This window comes from Dermacentor albipictus, unplaced genomic scaffold (assembly GCF_038994185.2).
Source record: "Dermacentor albipictus isolate Rhodes 1998 colony unplaced genomic scaffold, USDA_Dalb.pri_finalv2 scaffold_29, whole genome shotgun sequence".
Classification (NCBI taxonomy): Eukaryota; Metazoa; Arthropoda; class Arachnida; order Ixodida; family Ixodidae; genus Dermacentor; species Dermacentor albipictus.
Window position 1 is genome coordinate 3263444 of NW_027225583.1, and position 19238 is coordinate 3282681.

Genomic DNA, 19238 nt, shown 5'->3' on the forward strand with positions numbered 1-19238 from the left:
CGCGCCTGTGTTCGATTTCCGGTCCAGGCGCACCCGCATTTCAATACGGGCGGAATGCAAGAGACGTTTTGTTGTGTATATATGTACTTCCCTATGCAGAATTAAGGGATGGCCAGGCTACGGAGGCAACCCGAAGTCGAGACAGTGCACTTATTGATTCGTGTTATTTCCTCGTGATACTATCGTGTAGTCGTTATTCTTTACCTGTTTAGCGTTAAAAGCAGCCGATTCGAAGAAGTTTGAGGAATTTATTCTTTCTTTCCAAGTGCAAAAGAAAGTGAAGCTAAAGGCATATATCCTGACAAGGGCTCTTGCTCCAGACAGCATTCCAAGCGGAGAAAGCGCACATACAAGAAATGACGTCATGCAATCCACAATATATATATATATATATATATATATATATATATATATATATATATATATATATATATATATATATATATATATATATATATATATATATATACAAATTATGCAATTTTCTACAAACTACAGCAATGTAAATAAAGAGAGTACTAGTTAGTTTCGCTGAAGTTTACAAATATACGGAAATATTCACGTACACAGCGTACGTGCACTCTTACATACCTAAACAAACACTGAGAACAATAATTCTCGAACAACATAACGCACGCAATTATTTTAAGCAGTTTTATATATTTTTTTTCACATGTAACGCATCCACGCATACACTTGAAGTATTCGAAATGCGAGCAAAAGAATAGAAGTAAAATTTTCACTTGTACATTGGGTGTGCGTCCGCCTCCTTGGTCCCACAAGTTTAGGCCACTTGCAAGCACATTCTCCGAGTCAGTGCGGCTCCCGCTCGGGCATTGCATGCACTTGCGCGCATCCAATCAATCAATCAATCAATCAATCAATCAATCAATCAATCAATCAATCAATTAATCAATCAATCAATCAATTTATTTCAGTATCAAAGAAACTTGGTGTATAGGTAACGAAAAGGACTACCCGTCAACCTTGCACGTTTTCCCGAAGGCTCACCAAGGTAATGTTTCTTGCCGTCGTTACTATAGATGTAGAAAAATGTGGCAAGGTGCAGGGTTCGTTGGAGATCCCAAGCACTTTACTCAGATAAGGATTAAAAAAATGGCTGTGGCTTAGCTAAGGTTAAGCCCAGGATGCGAAGCATACTAGCCTTTATTTTAACGCGACAGCGTTAAGGAGCTCGTGTCGCAGAAAAGCCGGTGTCGTCGGCGTCGGCTCAGGCGTGCGGCGCTTGCTCAGGCGCACATTTCGTTGTCGCGCCGAACGCTGCGTTGCTCGCCGCTCACCGCGTCCGATGCGGGGCGCGTAGTGTTAAGAATGGCGAGCTGCGAAACAAGATTGCCACACAGTTACGACAGGGCGACACGACGCGCACCTCTCCCTCTCCGTCGCTGCAGCTGGGAGGCGTTCGAAGAAGCGGCCTTTGCGCTGGAATCCGCCGCCTTCCACCCGCCCCTTCGACATTGTGACGGAACTAGTTCGGTGCGTGAACAATGATTCCGGAGTTCCCCAACGCGGAGCTGATTTGACACGCATGGACAAGCTGCCGCGGGAACGACGTATTTTTGTGCTTCTCACGCTTCGGCGTGGCACGGAACAACGAGCGACCCTCGATCGGCACCGATAGTTCCCGGAACGGCACCCCGCCAACGCCGTCGTCGGGCATCAGAGCGCGGTTGCCTTTGTGTACGTAAACTGATCTGCAGAGCAGCGGCGAGTTGGTGATGAGTAAACGAACAGTCGCCGCGTCGTATGACCGGCGGATCGAGTGTATAAAAACTGTGGTTGTGCGAATGCTGAGGACACTTCTCTTGAGCAGTCATGTTAGACTGATTCACTTCTCTCATGCAGTCATGTTGGACTGATACTCTTTTTCTCAAGCAGTCATGTTAGACTGATTTAATTTCTGTAAATAAACCCTTTTCCTCGTTCTCGATGAGAAACAGTTCTTCACTTCATCAACGATCTCAGCGTAAATAAGTTGGACGACGGCATGGGCCAGCTACCTTCGAATTCATGCCGCACTCCAATCTTGGCAAAGGACCACGGACGATGGGATTGAGCCCCCAATCCTGACAGTAGTCGCTGCGCCGTAGCAAAGCCACCTAGAAACAGTCTCTGTAGCACGCCGCAACCTTCGCTTCTCATTCCAACGGGCAGCTCTGTCTCCAGGAGGCATCTCACCTCGTGAGTGTCTAGCAGAGGCAAGCGCAGCTGCTTAATACCGCCGCGACGCCGCGAGCGACGGCGCGAGTTGGAGCCCCGTTTCTCCTCTGTCGTGACGTCACGGTGTCACGTGGTATTGAAGGCGACACCGCCGCGCCTGAGGAGCTGGGTTGAGCCCTAGTAATATGCTTCGCATAAAAGATATAAAGATTTGCCCGTTACTGAAGCGGTGGCGTGATGGCTGGCGAAACACAATACGCAGTAAGCCCTATACACCCTGCTTCGCGTGCCATTTGTTGAAGTGAACATGGGCAGGTGCGAGCGAGCAATTTTCCTTCTGAGAAAGTGTAAGAGTCGTATTCGTTTGTGCAGTTTGATGGCCAGTAACCTACTGCGGGTGAGGGCTGGAATTACTCAGGACGACGACGGCAACAACAAAACAACAAAGCTACCACCACAGCCGTCTTCCACCACCAACAACCACAAGTTGCTTCTTCCGGGGACCAAGTAGAAAGACGCGGCTTTTCTTCCTCGTGTTACCTATTCGGACTTAGCCGCTGGTCTCTACCAAAGCAACTCTTTAGCTACTTACTGCTGGATTTGTAGGGATTTTCTCAAATATATATATTTGGGCTGTACCTCATTAAGAGGCTTCACAATCCACGTGACCTTTTCAACGACTCGTACCCCCCTAAGCAAGCAAAATAATGCAACATCTCATACCCACGTGAGGCTGAGGCTACAGGCGCTCAGCAAAGTTAAGTGAACAGCGCATACATTCATTGAAACAACCCATACAACTCACAAAACAGCATACATTTCGATCCCCTGCTGAGAGGATGCAACGTATATAAAGTCGAAGAGAAACGTCGTTGGCGCGAGTGCGACCCCGCTCTACGAGCCCGCGAAGCCGCAGCCAAGCGTCGGAAACGAGCCCCGCAGAAGCCGAACTGCGAGAGAGAGAGAGAGAGAGAATAAACATTTTTATTCGGTGAATGAAGCTTGGGAGAGGCGTCCTCATTCCAGAATGCCTTGAGCTCGGGCCGCGTCCTGGGCCGGAGGAGGAGGGAAAGAGATAAGAGGAAGGTAGGGAGGTTCTGCGAAAGCAGCAACGCGATGATGCGACACGGTGCACTACCAAGTGTGCAGCAGGCTTTCGCCGTCACGTGTTACGAGGGTGTAGCATGCTGCCCAACTTTTCTTCGCCGTTGTAAAACCGGCAGAGCGGCTGAAAGATAGAACCTCGGAGTGCGAAATTTGTTGTCCACAAGTCGGAATCCCCGAGAAGTTTTCTCGGAAATATATACATTTTTGGGGGGATTCCAGTGACAGACAAAGGCAGACATACAATGACCAGGGGAGTGATATCATAAAAGCTATCGCTGAAAAAAAAAACGTGAAGACGAAAAAAAGATGTTTAGATTCAAAACATATTTTGGAACTATGCGATGCGATGCTTTCGCGAAGCAGGCAGTTAAATTCTGTAAAACTGGTCATCGTGTGCAGCGCGTCCTGCAGCGTAGCTCCACTGCAACTACGCCATCTCCCGGATGCGACTTTACAATTGCTAGTAAGTACAGCGGGACGTGACATATGCGGAGGTGCCGGACATTTGCGCGCATGCGCGAGTATAAGAGCGGGTGCGAGAGAGAAAACGCGGGGACTTTTGCTCCTTGAATGCATATGACTCTGCCTAGGCGCTACGGAGGAGATTTCGTAGCGAGTGTTCTATGCGTTTGCCCCTAAGCGTGCCGACATTGCGGAGTGAAGTCGAGTTCGCTTACGCTCCGACGCTGGCTGCCGGTGCGGTGAAACCGTTGATAACATCTCAGATGTTTCCGTGGGAACAGTAGGGACCGTGGAAGAGGCCTCTCCGCATATATCGAAAATCTAGAAGGCCTTGGCAACCGCGGTTGAACGAGAGTGGCTGAAAGGGCGCTGGTGATGCTCGACGCCCCTGCAAGTTCTATGACAATACGTCGCGCACCCCTAATGCGTTTTACGCTAACCTAATGTAGCCTAAGCTAACGTAACGTAACGAGGATGAGATGCAGAGCCAATAATCCTCATGGTGAGACATGAGGTGATCGCCTTCAACCGTGGTTGCTAAGGCGCTGTGCGTTTATTTCACTCAAAGGAGTCCACTCGAATATGCTCCTCAAAAGTCCAGGAGAGCAGGCCCGGCCTCTACAACGGCCCCCTATTGCTCTCCCGGGAAAATCGGGGATGTTTCTTTTCTCATTTTTAAAGGTAGAGTGCCGTAAGGCGCGACAAAGTTATAATCCGGCATAAATGGCTCAGCACCAGCGCCGCACGCGCTAGAAAGTCTGTGCGACGTATCTTTAGCCACAGCGATCACCAAATGGGGCGTCAGTGCGCCCTGGTTCACCTGTTTCTCCTATGACAGCCAGCGACCGAGAGTAAAAAAAAAAAAACTCGACCCCACTCCGAAATGCCGGCACGCCTAGTGACAAATGCATATAACACGCGCCAATAAACTTCTCCACCACAGTGCCTAGGCAGAGTCAGATATTCAAGGAGCAAAGATCTCCGGATTTTCTCTCGCGCACCAGCTCTTACTTGCGTCTGCGCAGAAATGTCGAGCTCCTCGAGAAACGCCCCGCCTCGCTGTACCTACTAGCCATTGTAAAGTGCTTCCCCGGTTCAGTCAAGTTGCTGGGCTGATGCGGGAGTCTGATGATGATGACGATGATGACGATGATGATGACGATGATGATGATGATGATGATGATGATGATGATCTCTAGAGCCGACCCCGCCTTACTCGGCAAGAAGCCGACAAGGCAAATGCGCCAAACCCCCAAAACAAAAACAAAAAAGAAGAAGAAAGGCGCTACGTACGTCCACATTTTGTTGCTTGCGTTCATCCATTAGCTACGTCAGTGTAACACTAAGCACAATGCAGTCATGAGGGCATAAAACGCTTTGCTTTACTGAAAGAATTGTAGGCGAGAAGGGCGGCGGCCGCGGCGCTGCCAACGCCTGAAAGGTCTCAATAAAATGGGTAGCAGTACTATGGTATAGAACGACAAAAATTGGAAAACGTTAACAATGTAATCTGTTTTGTTGCGCATAGCTATCCGTAACCCTCAGACTAATGCCCAATGCCTTTCTTTTGTATGTTGCTTACGTATGTATGCATTCGGCCCTTCGCCTTTTTTGCAGTAAACGCTCATTTGTACTCGGCGCATGTGTTTTGTGTCTCTCTCCTTCGCCACGTCCTTCGTTTTATGAGCCCCTTTATTGAGGGGCGCTTTAAAAAAAACATGAATACGGCATTTTGTTCACGCCATAGTAGTCACACAGCGCAGCGCCTATGCCGGCTCGTCAACTTAAAGATGAACGACATGACAGTTCACAACGCAAGTACGCGCCGCATTTAAGCATAACACATAGGCGAAAGACGAAGACGAGCCAGTCAACAACAACTGCAAAAAAATTAACCGCTGCTATACTCGCCGGCGGAATATAACCAACCCTAATATATAGTTTTCATTGATTACGAGAAAGCGTTTGATTCAGTCGAAACCTCAGCAGTCATGGAGGCAATGCGGAATCAGGGTGTAGACGAGCCGTATGTAAAAATACTGAAAGATATCTATAGCGGCTCCTCAGCCACCGTAGTCCTCCATAAAGAAAGCAACAAAATCCTAATAAAGAAAGGCGTCAGGTAGGGAGATACGATCTCTCCAATGCTATTCACAGCGTGCTTACAGGAGGTATTCAGAGATCTGGATTGGGAAGAATTGGGGTAAGAGTTAACGGAGAATACCTTAATAACTTGCGATTCGCTGATGACATTGCCTTGCTTAGTAACTCAGGGGACCGATTGCAATGTATGCTCACTGACCTGTAGAGGCAAAGCAGTAGGGTGGGTCTAAAATTAATCTGCCGAAAACTAATGTTTAACAGTCTCGATGGTTTAGGCTGGGGAAGAGAAAGCATAAACGCCTTATTAGCAACAGTTTAAGTAAGATAAAACACACCCCTGAATGTAAAAGCTTAAATATTTTGCGGCTTTTCTCTTCCGCGTCTGGGGAAACTTGAAACTGCTGCACGTGGAAGCTCCGTCAATTTAGCATCTGTTCCGAGCAACCGAAAAGAACTCTCAGACTCTGCCGGGCTACTTGGCGCGGTAACGCATGTGCAGAAGCTCCGCCCCCGTAGCTTTCCATTCATGGCCCCATAGAGTTGTCCGCGAGTATAGTCACTTCTTGCTTCCTAGATACCTTCATTGATATTCACTTAACTCGCTATGCATTGGCGTTCCAGTAATGTTTAAAAGAATAATGCTGGTTTATGCATTCAAACGCAAAAGTAACTGGAACATCAGTGCATTTCGTCGGGCACTTTGCAAATTAATATCCCGAAACTGGTGCCGTCTGGATAATTCATTCAAATGGATATGCCTTACGAACTCGCTAGCTACAATCCGTATAGATGAAAATATCTGCCATAAGATAATTAAAAAATTAATTAGCGTAGTTAGTATTTTGGTTTCTCGTCGAAGCAATGGCCGCCTCATCGATCGAAGGTTAGAACTGCGCCATGTGTCACAAAAAATTTAACCAAAAATTGTTGCATTTGAAAGAAATACCATTTATATATCATACTCAGGAAATCAACCGGATTCTTCGCCAATCCGCCTTAGCGAGTAGGTGCAACATGCGTTCAAATGCCTTCGTCATCATCATCAATACACTTTTGTGTGGGTCTGCGCCACCATTTGGAGGTTATCATCATCAGCCTGCCTGCGAGCGAGGTCGAAGCAAAGGTTGGGCCCCGGCGCAAGGGAAGGTAACGTTTCTTTGCTGTCAGGAGTACACTTGTAGCGTGTCACCCTTTTTATCGCGCCTTCGTATTACTGGTCCGTGCATGGTGGCGTTAAACACGTCTTTGAAGGGAACCGCGCGGGCACAGGCGAGTGGAAAACGCACAGGAAGAGTTAAGACTTTCAAGGGACCGTATTAACAATTTTTGGATACAGCGCTGTGGAGGTGTAGTACTGACACACAACTGAAACGCGAAGATGGAAGTAACGAGCTCTTCGAAACAAATCACTCGTGTTCGCGTTCGCCCACTGTGGCGGCTTCAAATACGTTGCGCTGCTATGCAGGAGGACTCGGGATCCGTCGCGTGAGACCATATGGCATTGTTTCCATTTCTCGTTGACACCGAAATTCAGAGGCGATACCTGTAGCCACACCACTCCTACAAGCGTTATCCTTCACTATGTGTTAAAGAATTGTGTTTTGCTACCTTGAAGTTCGCACCCGCGGTCAAAAGTACGCGGGCCACAGGCTCACCAAAAAAACAACAACAAAAGCTGAATGTCTTCGTAATTAAAACGCGTTAGCACAAATGGAAGAGCCAGCAGGAAAGCCAGCAATGCCAAAATTTGGACGGAAGTCCTCGATTTCGAGTTACACCTCGGCGGGCAGAGGAGCGAATCGGCTTTATCACGCCATCCCTGATTCGTACACGTTCGCTGTAGACGTACACTGTCAAATAATTTACACCCTTTAAGTTAAAAGGGCGTAAATGTGTCTATAACTCGCACCCTTAGGGTGTCAGTTATATAAATCACACCCTAAGAGGGTGAGTTATGCGCACATTTACACCTTTTTTCCCCTTCAAGGGTGTAAGTTATATTACAGTGTATAGTGCACGATGTGCACGCTGTAAGACGGCGGCGCGCTCGCGCCTTTTGATACGCGCAGGAGTCATTTTGTCGCTCGTCAGCGTCGTCAAGGTGTCACTTCACGGTTCTTCACTTTCGCTGCAAGGATGGTTCACACCGCCGAGACGATGGAGGTGCTCGTGCGACGTCCGATCTTCGAGGTGAGCTTCAGCGACTACGTCGGCACCGTCAACGGACTCTTCAACTTCCTCGAGGTGGTAAGCGACGGCCTGGATTACTGTTTATCGATTTCCTTTTAACGGACAATTACTCCGCAATTACAAGTAGAACCCTTACTCCGTAATGAAGGGTTCTACTTAAATTAATGGTTCTACTTAAATTGAGGACGACGCAACGAGCTATGGAAAGAAGAATGATGGGCGTAACGTTAAGGGATAAGAAAAGAGCAGATGGGGTGAGGGAACAAACGCGAGGTAATTACATCTTTGTTGAAATCAAGAAAAAGAAATGGGCATGGGCAGGACATGTCATGAGGAGGGAAGGTAACCGATGGTCATTAAGGGCTACGGACTGGATTCCAAGGGAAGGAAAGCGTAGCAGGGGGCGGCAGAAAGTTAGGTGTGCGGATGAGATTAAGAAGTTTGCAGGGACGACATGGCCACAATTAGTACATGACCTGGGTTGCTGGAGAAGTATGGGAGAGGCTTTTGCCCTGCAGTGGGCGTAACCAGGCTGATGATGATGATGACTCCGTAATGTAATTTATTACGGACACAAAGGAGTATTGCCCATTAAATTACGTATTGGCATGGAGTAATGGCCTTACATTACGGACAATCTTGTTCGGCGGACGTTTATGGAGTTTATTTCTTACTTTTTTGTGTATAAGGGAACAGGGAAATTGGAAGTGGTCGCCAGGCATTATTTTGTAGTAAATACGTTCGGCGCCTCTAGTTCACCGCTCCACTTCTCAGAAGTAACAGAATAAAGTGGGGTGGGGGGGGGGGGGCTAGTGGTGACGTCAGCCAGGTCAGGTTTAGGTTTCCGTCGAAAGTCCGACTAATAGTCATAAAAGAAACAATACATCACTCGTCGACGTTGACCACAGGTGACACAGCGGCGCGCTTCAGCAGCTTAGTTGTGGCGTGTTGTGGATGAAATCGGCTGTAATTCATTACCCAGCAAAAGTTAGCACCATCTGATCTCTGTATTTCGGAGACGTTAGGAACAGATTATGGGTTCTAAGTCTTCCATTAGCATACACCGTTTCACCATTGCAATAAAAAAAAAAGTTGAATAGTCTAATTTACACAATTGATCGTGTAATCGCTCTGTAGTGCGATTTTGAAATGGAGGCCTCGGTGGTAAAAAGAGGTGCTTATCAAGTCTCTTAGTTGTCGCGTCTTCCATGTTTCAAAGGAATTAAGAATGGATTTTCCGGAACACATTTTGATGTATCTGAGAACGACCGGGCACCCGGTCTGGTGTCTTCACTACCAGGGCCGAACTGCCATTTTTTTGTTAACCCTGACGAAGATCGGTCCACCGGTCGAAACTGTTGAAATAAAGTACTTGTTCTGTTTACCTTGCATAGCACCACTCAAGTTCTTTACGGTGGAAAGGTAGCCTGAAGAATTCCTCTTTGCCTACTATATATATATATATACATATATACATATATATATATATATATATATATATATATATATATAGACGAGTTCTTGTTTTCAATACCTGCCCCATTGCTACAAAAGCGTTTTACTGCGCACCACAAACCTGTGGCACAGGGTGGTAAAGGATCGCGCGAGTTGGAAATGAAATCCTAATCGCACACACCTCGTGCCAGTTTATGGATGGCGTTCGCTCGAACACGATTCGAGAAAGCTTTTCTCCCAGCGTAGATTCCGAATGAAGCGGATTGACGCGTCAGTGACGCCCTTCCCCACCACGTAGCTGCAATCACTTGCCCGACATCGTTTCTGGAAAATGTGTCCTTGTTGGCTAATCATTAACTTGCTTTCTCACGTGTTATTATTTCTGTTGTTTTGCACTTGCGAAAATGTAGCTTCCATGTACAATTTTTTCTGTATACCTGTGTTTATATTTGTATATTCAAATGTACCCACCCCTTATGTAATACCCCTAGCAAAGGGGTCTTTAAGGAAATAAAACTGAACTGAACTGAACAGTGAATCTGCCGTAAAAGTTCTACAGCTCGAAGCGGTACCGCCGCCGCCGCCGCCGTCGTCGCTGTGTCGCGCTCGCGTATTTGATTGGTCGGCGCGCGCACGTGACCTTCGCTCGCGTATTTGATTGGTCAGCGCGCGCACGTGACCTCCGCAGTGCGGGGGCCTCGCGGTGTCCCTGATGGTGGACCATGCGGACTCGTCTACGCAGCGCTGCCTGAAGGGAACGTCGTTCACCTTCTGGTTCAACGGCTTCCTGATGCTGGTGGCGAGCATACTCAGCGCCACCTCGGCCTTCACCCTGCCCGTGCTGTTCTACGTGAGTATGCAGTGCTGCGCCTGGCTCCGCGTCGCGATGTCGTTTGTCCCGGCTACAGCGTCAGCCCAAGCTGTCCACCGAAAAGAATAGTAACAAACGAACACCGTGCAACATGCAATTGTACCGACCGACCGACCGAACAAACAAACAAACAAACAAACAAACGAACGAACAAACAAACAAACAAACAAACAAACAAACAAACAAACAAACAAACAAACAAACAAACAAATAAGCAAACAAACAAACAAACGAACAAGCAAGCAAACAAACAAACAAACAAACAAACAAACAAATAAGCAAACAAACAAACAAACGAACAAGCAAACAAACAAACAAGCAAGCAAACAAACAAACAAACAAACATACAAACAAACAAACAAGCAGAGACTGGTCAACGTGCAATTGTAACAAAGAAAGAAAGAAACAAACAAACACGGTGCAACATTCAATTATAAGACATACGGTATTCCGTTGTTAGAAGTCCAAGATCGAACACGGCAGTACATGAAATCGTAACTTGCACCGTGCTTTTTTTCTTTTTCATTATTTTTTTTGGTTAGACACTTGGGCTAACGTTAGCTGGGACATCCTATACAGACAGCGGATATACTTGATATATGGACAGCGGTTTGTACTTGGAAACAGAAAATCAATTACCGAAATATTGCAACTTTTCAGCAAAGTATAGCCTGGATTGAAATCATAATGGTGACGTTGTGGCCATGTCACCGCCTTCTTCAGAGCCACCGGCGCCATGGCCGAAACCCTGGCATGTAGCGGTATGCTTTTTACGTCATGTGTTACGGTGGTCAGACCATAATAATACCCATAATACCCCACTCCCGAATAACTATACGCGCGGAATGAAATGTATGCAACAGGCAACGTAAGTGCGGACCATTGCGGTGGCAAAGCTGCAGTCGTAGAAGGAAATATATAAATTCCCGTCGTTTACAACACACAAACGCATACCTTGAGCGGCGAGTCGCTGTAGCATTATTTTGCAGTGTCGTACGATTTAACCGCAGCTGCGTTAGCTCCTCAAATGGCTAACAGCAACAACAACAACAAAAAAATCAAAGTTGTAGCAGACGCTTGCCGCTTCCACGGACCGAGAGAACCCGTGGTCTGGCGGTTGTTCGGCGAAAAAACTTCCCTCTCCTCCACGTATTCGCGCGCCGCTTCGACCATTCTCCCAGCATTTTCTAGCACGCTCTAGATACGCGGGCAGCTTATGACGTCATGACGCAGAAGGCGCACCGTCACGTGGAAGAAAGTGGTCACGTGGCATAGGTCCGCTTCGCTCGGTTACCTTCTAGACTCTTAGGCAAAGTTACACCCTTTGGCTTGCCCCTTCTGCCACACAACAATAATCGTTATCTGCCTTGATGCGTTTCCTTTCTTTAACGCTGCGAGCCCGGAACTTTCCAGTAACAAACGGCACGAGCGTTATCAGAAGGGGCACTCTAAAGGGTGTAAAGTGTTCTATGCTGATAACGCGCGTGCCGTTCGTTACTGGAAAATACCGGGCTCGCAGCGTTAAAGAAAGGAAACGCATCAAGGCAGATAACGATTATTGTTGTGTGGCAGAAGGGGCAAGCCAATGGGTGTAACTTTGCCTAAGAGTGTATGCTGCTATTCGCAGGTATGCTGATGCACGAAACGTGTACCGCGCATGGCAGAGCATGAAACTCGCCAGATAACAACAGGCCTTTTAATTGTGATAGCAGTTATATGGACACCCCCGGTGCATTCTTGCCGTCGCCGTGACGTCCCGTATAAAGTCCAAGGCCGATAACACCGTCGCCGCGCGTCGTTTGCTGCATGTGCGAGTGGAAAGACGCGAGGGAAGCTCATGACCGCAGCTCATTCTGGCGCGCGCGAAGGAAGAATCCTCATCATCATCATCATCAGCCTGCTTACGCCCACTGCAGGGAAAAGGCCTCTCCCATACTTCTCCAACAACCCCGGTCACGTACTACTTGTGGCTATGTTGTCCCTGCAAACTTCTTAATCTCATCCGCCCACCGAACTTTCTGCCGCGCTCTGCTACGCTTCCCTTCCCTTGGAATCCATTCCGTAACTCTTAATGACCATCGGTTATCTTCCCACCTCATTACGTGTCGTGCCCATGCCCATTTCTTTTTCTTGATTTCAGCTAAGATATCATTAACTCGCGTTTGTTCCCTCACTCAATCTGCCCTTTTCTTATCCCTTAACGTTACACCCATCATTCTTCTTTCCATAGCTCGTTGCGTCGTCCTCAATTTAAACAGAACCCTTTTCGTAAGCCTCCAGGTTTCTGCCCCGTACGTGAGTACTCGTAAGACACAGCTGTTATAAACTTTTCTCTTGAGGGATAAGGAAGAAAGTGGAGAGCAAACGCACCGTCTTCTGTCGCGCGATGGGCCGTGGCGAGATGGGAGAGAGGGAGAGAGGGAGGGGTGCTCCGGCGGCAACTGCGCACTTCGCGACAGGGCGCAAGGGTAACTGACGATGGCGGTTCACTCTCGCGCGCAATATATGGAGGAAAGCGGGGAGGCAGCGCGGGAGGGAGAGGGGGCGGCTTCGACTCCGCGAACAAGTGCGTGCTTTGCACGGCCGCGCGCATTTGCGCGCGCCGTGTCTTGAAAGGATTCTGCAGACGGCTCGTACCTTTGTGCGCGTTGTGTCGTCGCCGCCCATACGTTGAAGCGATAGACCGCACGAAGGCCACTTCGCTCGCCGCTGCTGCCGCGCTTGCTCACGCCAACGTTTTAACATAGAGTGATCCGCGCTCATCGAGTGTGACGTGGTCATGTTTGCTTGTGCGCGCTGGCAGCATGCTTGTTGATTCAGTTGGTAAGCGAATGTTCCCAAGTTTATGCGGCTGATAAAACAACTATCTTTACTTCGTATAGCTGTGAACTAATTTGCTATCGCAATCGATGCTTCGCCTTTCGGGCGGAACTGTGACTTTTTATTGGATATATAACGCTAAACCTATAGTACAGAATGTAGACCGTTTGTAAGTGGCGGCCATCCTCATTTCGCAACTCGTTCGTAGAAAGTGGTTCGTAGAACACTATTATAGGCGAAATATTTACGGCGCACTGGCGTTTGCCAATGCTTGTTCTTGGATAGCGAGCTCTATAGTACCTTCATTTCATCAACAACAACAAAAAAACGGCAAGTCGAAAATGTCGTGTGAGTACTCGCTTAACTCTGTCGGGGAAACTCAGCCAATCAGCTGATCGGTCCTTTTCGATTGGCAGTGCGCAAATCTCGCAGGTATAAGGCATACCCATGAAACGTGGTGAACAATTGTGAGAGGATCTTTTGTGACGTCTGTCGCCGCTCACTCGCAGTACGTGATATTCCATGGAACGGCTGGCGTCCTGTACATATTCACTTGCATCACGCTGGTCCGGGAGTCGCACGAAGTAGAACTGGTTACGGTAAGTTCGTCTTCGCCGCCCAACGTCAACAGTAGCGCAAGATGCACGCAGTTATGTGTTTATTGCATTTTTCTGGCTTTTTATCTAGTGTGCGTGTTTGTGCGTGTGTGTGTGCGCGTGTGTTTGTGTGTGTGTGTATGCGTGTGTGTGTGTGTGTGTGTGCGTGTGTGTGTGCGTGTGTGTGCGTGTGTGTGCGTGTGTGCGTGTGTGTGCGTGCGTGCGCGCGCGCGCGCGCGTGTGTGTGTGTGTGTGTGTGTGTGTGTGTGTGTGTGTGTGTGTGTGTGTATGTGTGTGTGTGTGTGTTTCATAGGCAGGCCAACGATTTCACGTTTCCTTGCTAGTGCGATTCAGACGATGTGGACATGGCCAGTAAATTTTAGGGATACATTAAAGCTTCCTTAAGAGGATCACGGAGTAGCCACGACATTGACAGCGTACGGGATTGTTTTGTTAGGCAGACAGTGTCCAAAGTGAAGAAGTGCGGTGTGATCCGAAGTAAGGGAATTGTATAACGCAAAGCACGAGCGAGGGAGAGAGCAGTATCGCTCGAAGCTCAAGAACCGCCCATATAATACAGATGGAAAGAACTGGCGATACTCTGCAGGCCTGCTTGCTGTCCCGTCACCACATTATTTCGCATTGCTTGGGTCACACTTTCAGTTGACACGGTAGCCCAAGCGCCTTCAGCGAGTTGTCGCAGCCGCCGCCTTCATTTGATCGTCGTCTAACTCGGCATATTGCACGTCATGTTGCTTTGTGACGTAATAGCCGTAAGCTCTCGCTGGACGGGGTACCCGGATGTTCTTTCACGCGAACTGTCATCACTACTACATTTACTTATATTGCCGTCTTCAGTGGCACTCTCACGTTTTGTGGTACCCAATTTTCCTTTATCACATCACCAGCCTACATTCGATGCGCCCATATTGTTCATACTAGCACTCGACTCGTGTATCGCCCATCGAGCTGCTTCTTCCTTTCGCTACCGGAATTATCAATCAATCAATCAATCAATCAATCAATCAATCAATCAATCAATCAATCAATCAATTACCAAGCCCAAGAATAGCCCTAAGGTCTGAGTACTGGCGCACGAATACACAAAAAACAAACAAAAAAGACTGCATGAAATGAGAAGTGAAAAAACTGAATAAGAAGAAAATTTTTAAGAGAGGAGTGTGCATAAAAAGAGTGTACATAAAACAATTGTTAAGAGGAAGATTTATCTCGGGCCCAACTCCGACGCGCCTCTTCAAATACATGTAAAACGCAAGAACGTTTTTCTCAGATAGCCCCTGGACTGATTTTAATGAAATTTGTTTAATTTCAGTGAGAAAGTCTAATTCTAGTGACGGTTGGAAGTGGAATTTTGATTTGGGTCTTGAATTTCGTTACAAAAATTATCAAAAATTCGGAAATTTGAAAAAAATAGAGAAGCATGAAGTTTACAAATCGATAGCTCTACACCAAGAGCAGATGTCGCACTTCTGTAGACGGCATCCATTAGACCATGGAAAGCAGACAAATTTGATATGTCATTTCATATTTTAGGTGGATTTTTTACGTTATTTACAAGGGTTCTGCAAAAGCTGTATTTACGTATTACTAAATTTCTTTGAGATTCACATGTAACACATGAATTTTGTCCGCTTTAGATGTACTATTAAATGCGATTCCCAGAATTGTATTATCATTTTTGGTTGCTCAGTTAGAGTTGTAAACTTGATAGTTTCGTTTTCTGAAAATTTTTGATTTTGGACAATCTTTTATTAAAAAATTGAGGACCTCAATCGAAAATTCGGAACCAACAGTTGCTAGATTTAAAATTTTTGTTTTAGATCCAACAAACGTCGTCAAACGTTAAGCAATGGATGTCGAGAAAAACGAATTCTCCTTTTACATGTAATTATAAAGGAGCACCCGAGCTAAAGCTTCCTCTTAAAAGAACAGTGTACACACACACACACACGCACAAAAAAAAAGAACAACGCAAGGTAACTAAGAATAAAGAGGAGAACGAAAGTTGAAGAATATGTAAAACTGTGAAAAGACAACGCGTTAAAAAGCCTCAGTATTCTGTGGACAGTTGAGTGTCGGGAATTACAGGCAGGAGCATGGAAAGATCTGTGTTCTCTGGTGAGGTTGCACCGAATACGAAACATCATACAACTGAGCAGTTCGGGCCAGGTGAAGATACCTTGACGTAGTTTGAAAAGAAACAGAAGCTAAACGCGATTAGGTTGATAGCGAAGTAAGGGCAATGCCAATAATCCAATAGTGCTATATCGACGTCCAATGTCTTTGTTAGCAAAGCGGTGATGATATATTCTTAGAAACTGTTTCTGGACCCGATATATAAGGTCACTGTTGGACCTGGAAATGCCATTCTAGCCGACCAACGCTTATTTGAGTTGAAGAAGTCCGATTGTTGTGCACAAAATTCCGGGCTCACGGAACGGTGTAAGAGAACTGAATTCCCTAGTTAGTCTGCAAATATAGCACACAGAGCGCATACCTTTCATTGCGACGCGTCTAGCGTGAGCAGAAAAGTGTAACTGTGTCAAAAAGTACGCCACGATCATTGATCTCACAGACCTTACACAGTGGTACAGAATCTACAGAATAAGAAAAAAAATAATGCATGCTGTTTTGCAAGTGAAAGTCACAATTTAGGTCTTAGCAGCATTCAAGGTGAGGTCATTGTGTCCGAGCTACTAAAAGATAGGGAAAAGGTCAGGCTGCAGGTTGCGACAGTCATCAACAGCAAGAAATTCCTTAAAATTCTTCATGTCATCGGCATGTAGAATGAGAGAAGAATTCCTCATAGCGGCAAGAAGGTCATTACTAAAGATTAAATACAAGGAGATGTCCTAACAGTGACCCTTGAGGGACGACACTAGCTGCCACGTAAAAAGAAGACGTTTGGCCACACACGTTAACATAACGTGATCTACCAAGAAGATAACTGCGCAAGAGATTGCCGAGTCAACACAAAAGCGCGTTAAGCTCGGATCAGAAGCAGCGAGTGGCGTTGACTACACCAAAAACTTTGCTAAGGTCACAGTGAAGGGCGTCAACTTGCCCCCTTTTGAAGTACCGGCGCAGAGATCTGTGTCATGAAACTCGCGAAATTTGTGATAGTGGAGCGGCTGGTGAGAAAGCCAAGCTGATTCGGAATCGACGTGTCCTTCACCGTAAAAGACCACATGCTGTGAAGAGCGAGCTAAATAATCTTAGATGTGTCACACGGAAGAGAAATCGGGCGATAACTAGAGTCATCGGTTTTTACAGCCAGACTTAAATACATGAAGAACGTGAGCAGGTTTCCACGTGTTAGGGAAAGTGGAAGGGCTCGAAGGGTTATTAAATATAGATGTCAATACTAGGGCAGATATACTGCCGTAAACTTTTAGGATTGCGGAGGGGATGCCATCAGGGCCGCGGTACAGGGAAGTCTACAAGCGCTTCAGGCATTCGCTGATGAGCTTCTCGTAAAACACAGCGCTCGATGTGGGAACCGTCATGTGCTGCTCATGAACACCAGCGTTGAGATGTGAAGCTTTGTAGAAGGATGAGAAATTGGTAGCAAAACATACCGCGACTGCTTGGACTTCTGCTCCGCCAGAGTCGAGCAGGCGAAAACGCACTCCCCGTTTACAAGAGCGCTTGCGGATACACTGCCAAAATTTCCACCAGCCAGTCGGAGGCGCTCTTTTCTAAGGATGCAATATACGAGTCGTTATTCCGCTCATAGAGGCGTTTGCAGAGAGTCCCCCAAAAAGTATACCGTTTAGACCTATAGATTAGACCTCAAGAGATTATATTCGCATCACTGTAGAAGCCATTTCGCCTATATCTATATTGCAGGCTGCGCTTGTTTCGAAGTATACTAACACACATCATACACACAAGTATAGTGGTCACGTGGTTCTCGCACCCGCAAGAATGACACCTAGCAAAAAAATTAAGGTTGAGAAACACGCTTCTCATGGCTTGGTTAGTATTGTAAAAGGGCAATTTATTGACACAGCTCAAAATGATGTTGTTCTCTTAAGCGTCCCTTTGAATAATGCACTAATAAACAATACCACACTACTACATAAATAAAACAGCCGGCAGGGGTCTCTATGTTACGTGCCTGCTTAAACTCTGCTTTTTTATGATGCATGGTTCATTTACGCCCGCTTACCGACTAACCGAACCATCGTTTGAATATTTTGTCACGTTGGATGATACGGCACTCCTTTGAGAAGAAAGGGTCCCCAGTGGTCACTGCAGGGGCTACGGAACTTTTGTGCTTTTGTTCCATTTTCTTTCATTTATTATGCCCTCAAGACAATGCAGGCTTAATTCCCAGAGTACTCCAAAACGGTGTGCAACGAAGTTGTGCTTGCGTATTTAGATTTGCGCTCATCGGTGAGAAGCCAAGGTGGTACAAATTAATCCTTAGCTCCCCGTTATGTGGGTCTCCACATAGCATCAGTGTCACTTTCGGATGTTAAATTAAAGCGATCAAACACTGAATGAGTCAATAGTTTTGTTGTCATCCCAGAGTCCTGCGGTGTCTCCCTATAGCAAGAATGTTACTTCGGATGAATGAATGAATGACTGAACGAATGAATGAATCAATCAATCAATCAATCAATCAATCAATCAATCAATCAATCAATCAACTGGTTTGTTATTGTCATGTCTGTGGTTCTGCATTTTGATATGGCCCAGTGTTAGTTTCGGGATATTCAAGTCAATAAATAGACTGCTGAATCAATCGTGCTGTCACGTGCCCACCTTTTCAAACACCAGATGGTGGGCCTGATGACGGGTGGGATGCACGCCTTCCACTGCGCCTACGCGACCTACAAGCTCTACTACGAAAGGTGACGACGGAGCACCCGCGACCATGGGATCAGACTGGAACGCGCCATCGTCTTCGCGGACTTTATATGCCATTTGTAATTGTAAATAAAAGTGCGCAGTACTGTGCGCTTCTCTTAACGGCCATAAGAGTGCACGCGACAACTATCGGTCCCCGCTGTAATGCATACCTCCACATTAACATTAATGTAATGTATAATTCCAATGTATGCCTCCTATAATGTAATGTGGAGGAGGCTAGGACTAAGCAACGCAAAGGTGATGTAGCGCAAACGTTGAACGTGAAGGAGACAGGGCCTTGCCCTTTCCTATGAGTTGTGGATCATCATGTTTCGTTAAACACCACAGATAGATGAGTTGCAATACGATCTATAAAGGGCCAGCAATTTACGTTTTCTAGATGTTTACCGTAGACAGACGATCGTGGCGCCCCAAGCCGCGCTCACTCCATAAGGGCGTATCTGGGCCTAACTTCTGGTAGGTAAGGTCAGAGATAAGAGCTGGTGTTTTCCTGCTCTTTTTAGTGATCTGATAAATGCAGATAAGGGAGACACCGGATTCTATGGGAGACGAGT

The 19238-nt window shown here is 46.7% G+C and overlaps 1 protein-coding gene across 2 annotated transcripts; it reads left to right on the forward strand.

The window, feature by feature from the left end:
- The first annotated feature begins 7926 nt into the window (after positions 1–7926).
- LOC139052704 (uncharacterized) lies at positions 7927–18781 on the forward strand. Of its 2 annotated transcripts, none has more exons than XM_070529756.1 (4): positions 7927–8100; positions 10187–10348; positions 13699–13788; positions 18592–18781. In XM_070529756.1, exons 1-4 carry the CDS (start codon positions 7990–7992, stop codon positions 18667–18669), a joined length of 441 nt encoding a protein of 146 aa, XP_070385857.1. In that variant the 5' UTR covers positions 7927–7989; the 3' UTR covers positions 18670–18781. The 2 variants fall into 2 exon arrangements, with proteins under 2 accessions (XP_070385857.1, XP_070385858.1); XM_070529757.1 differs by having other exon boundaries at positions 10241–10348.
- The last annotated feature ends 457 nt before the right edge of the window (positions 18782–19238 follow it).

Bases quoted from the DNA above. Each gene is read 5' to 3' on its own strand.
- LOC139052704 (XM_070529756.1), top strand. From the start codon at position 7,990: ATGGTTCACACCGCCGAGACGATGGAGGTGCTCGTGCGACGTCCGATC. The intron at 8,101-10,186 runs GTAAGCGACGGC...TGACCTCCGCAG, and splicing joins TCTTCAACTTCCTCGAGGTG to TGCGGGGGCCTCGCGGTGTC. The intron at 13,789-18,591 runs GTAAGTTCGTCT...TTCAAACACCAG, and splicing joins ACGAAGTAGAACTGGTTACG to ATGGTGGGCCTGATGACGGG.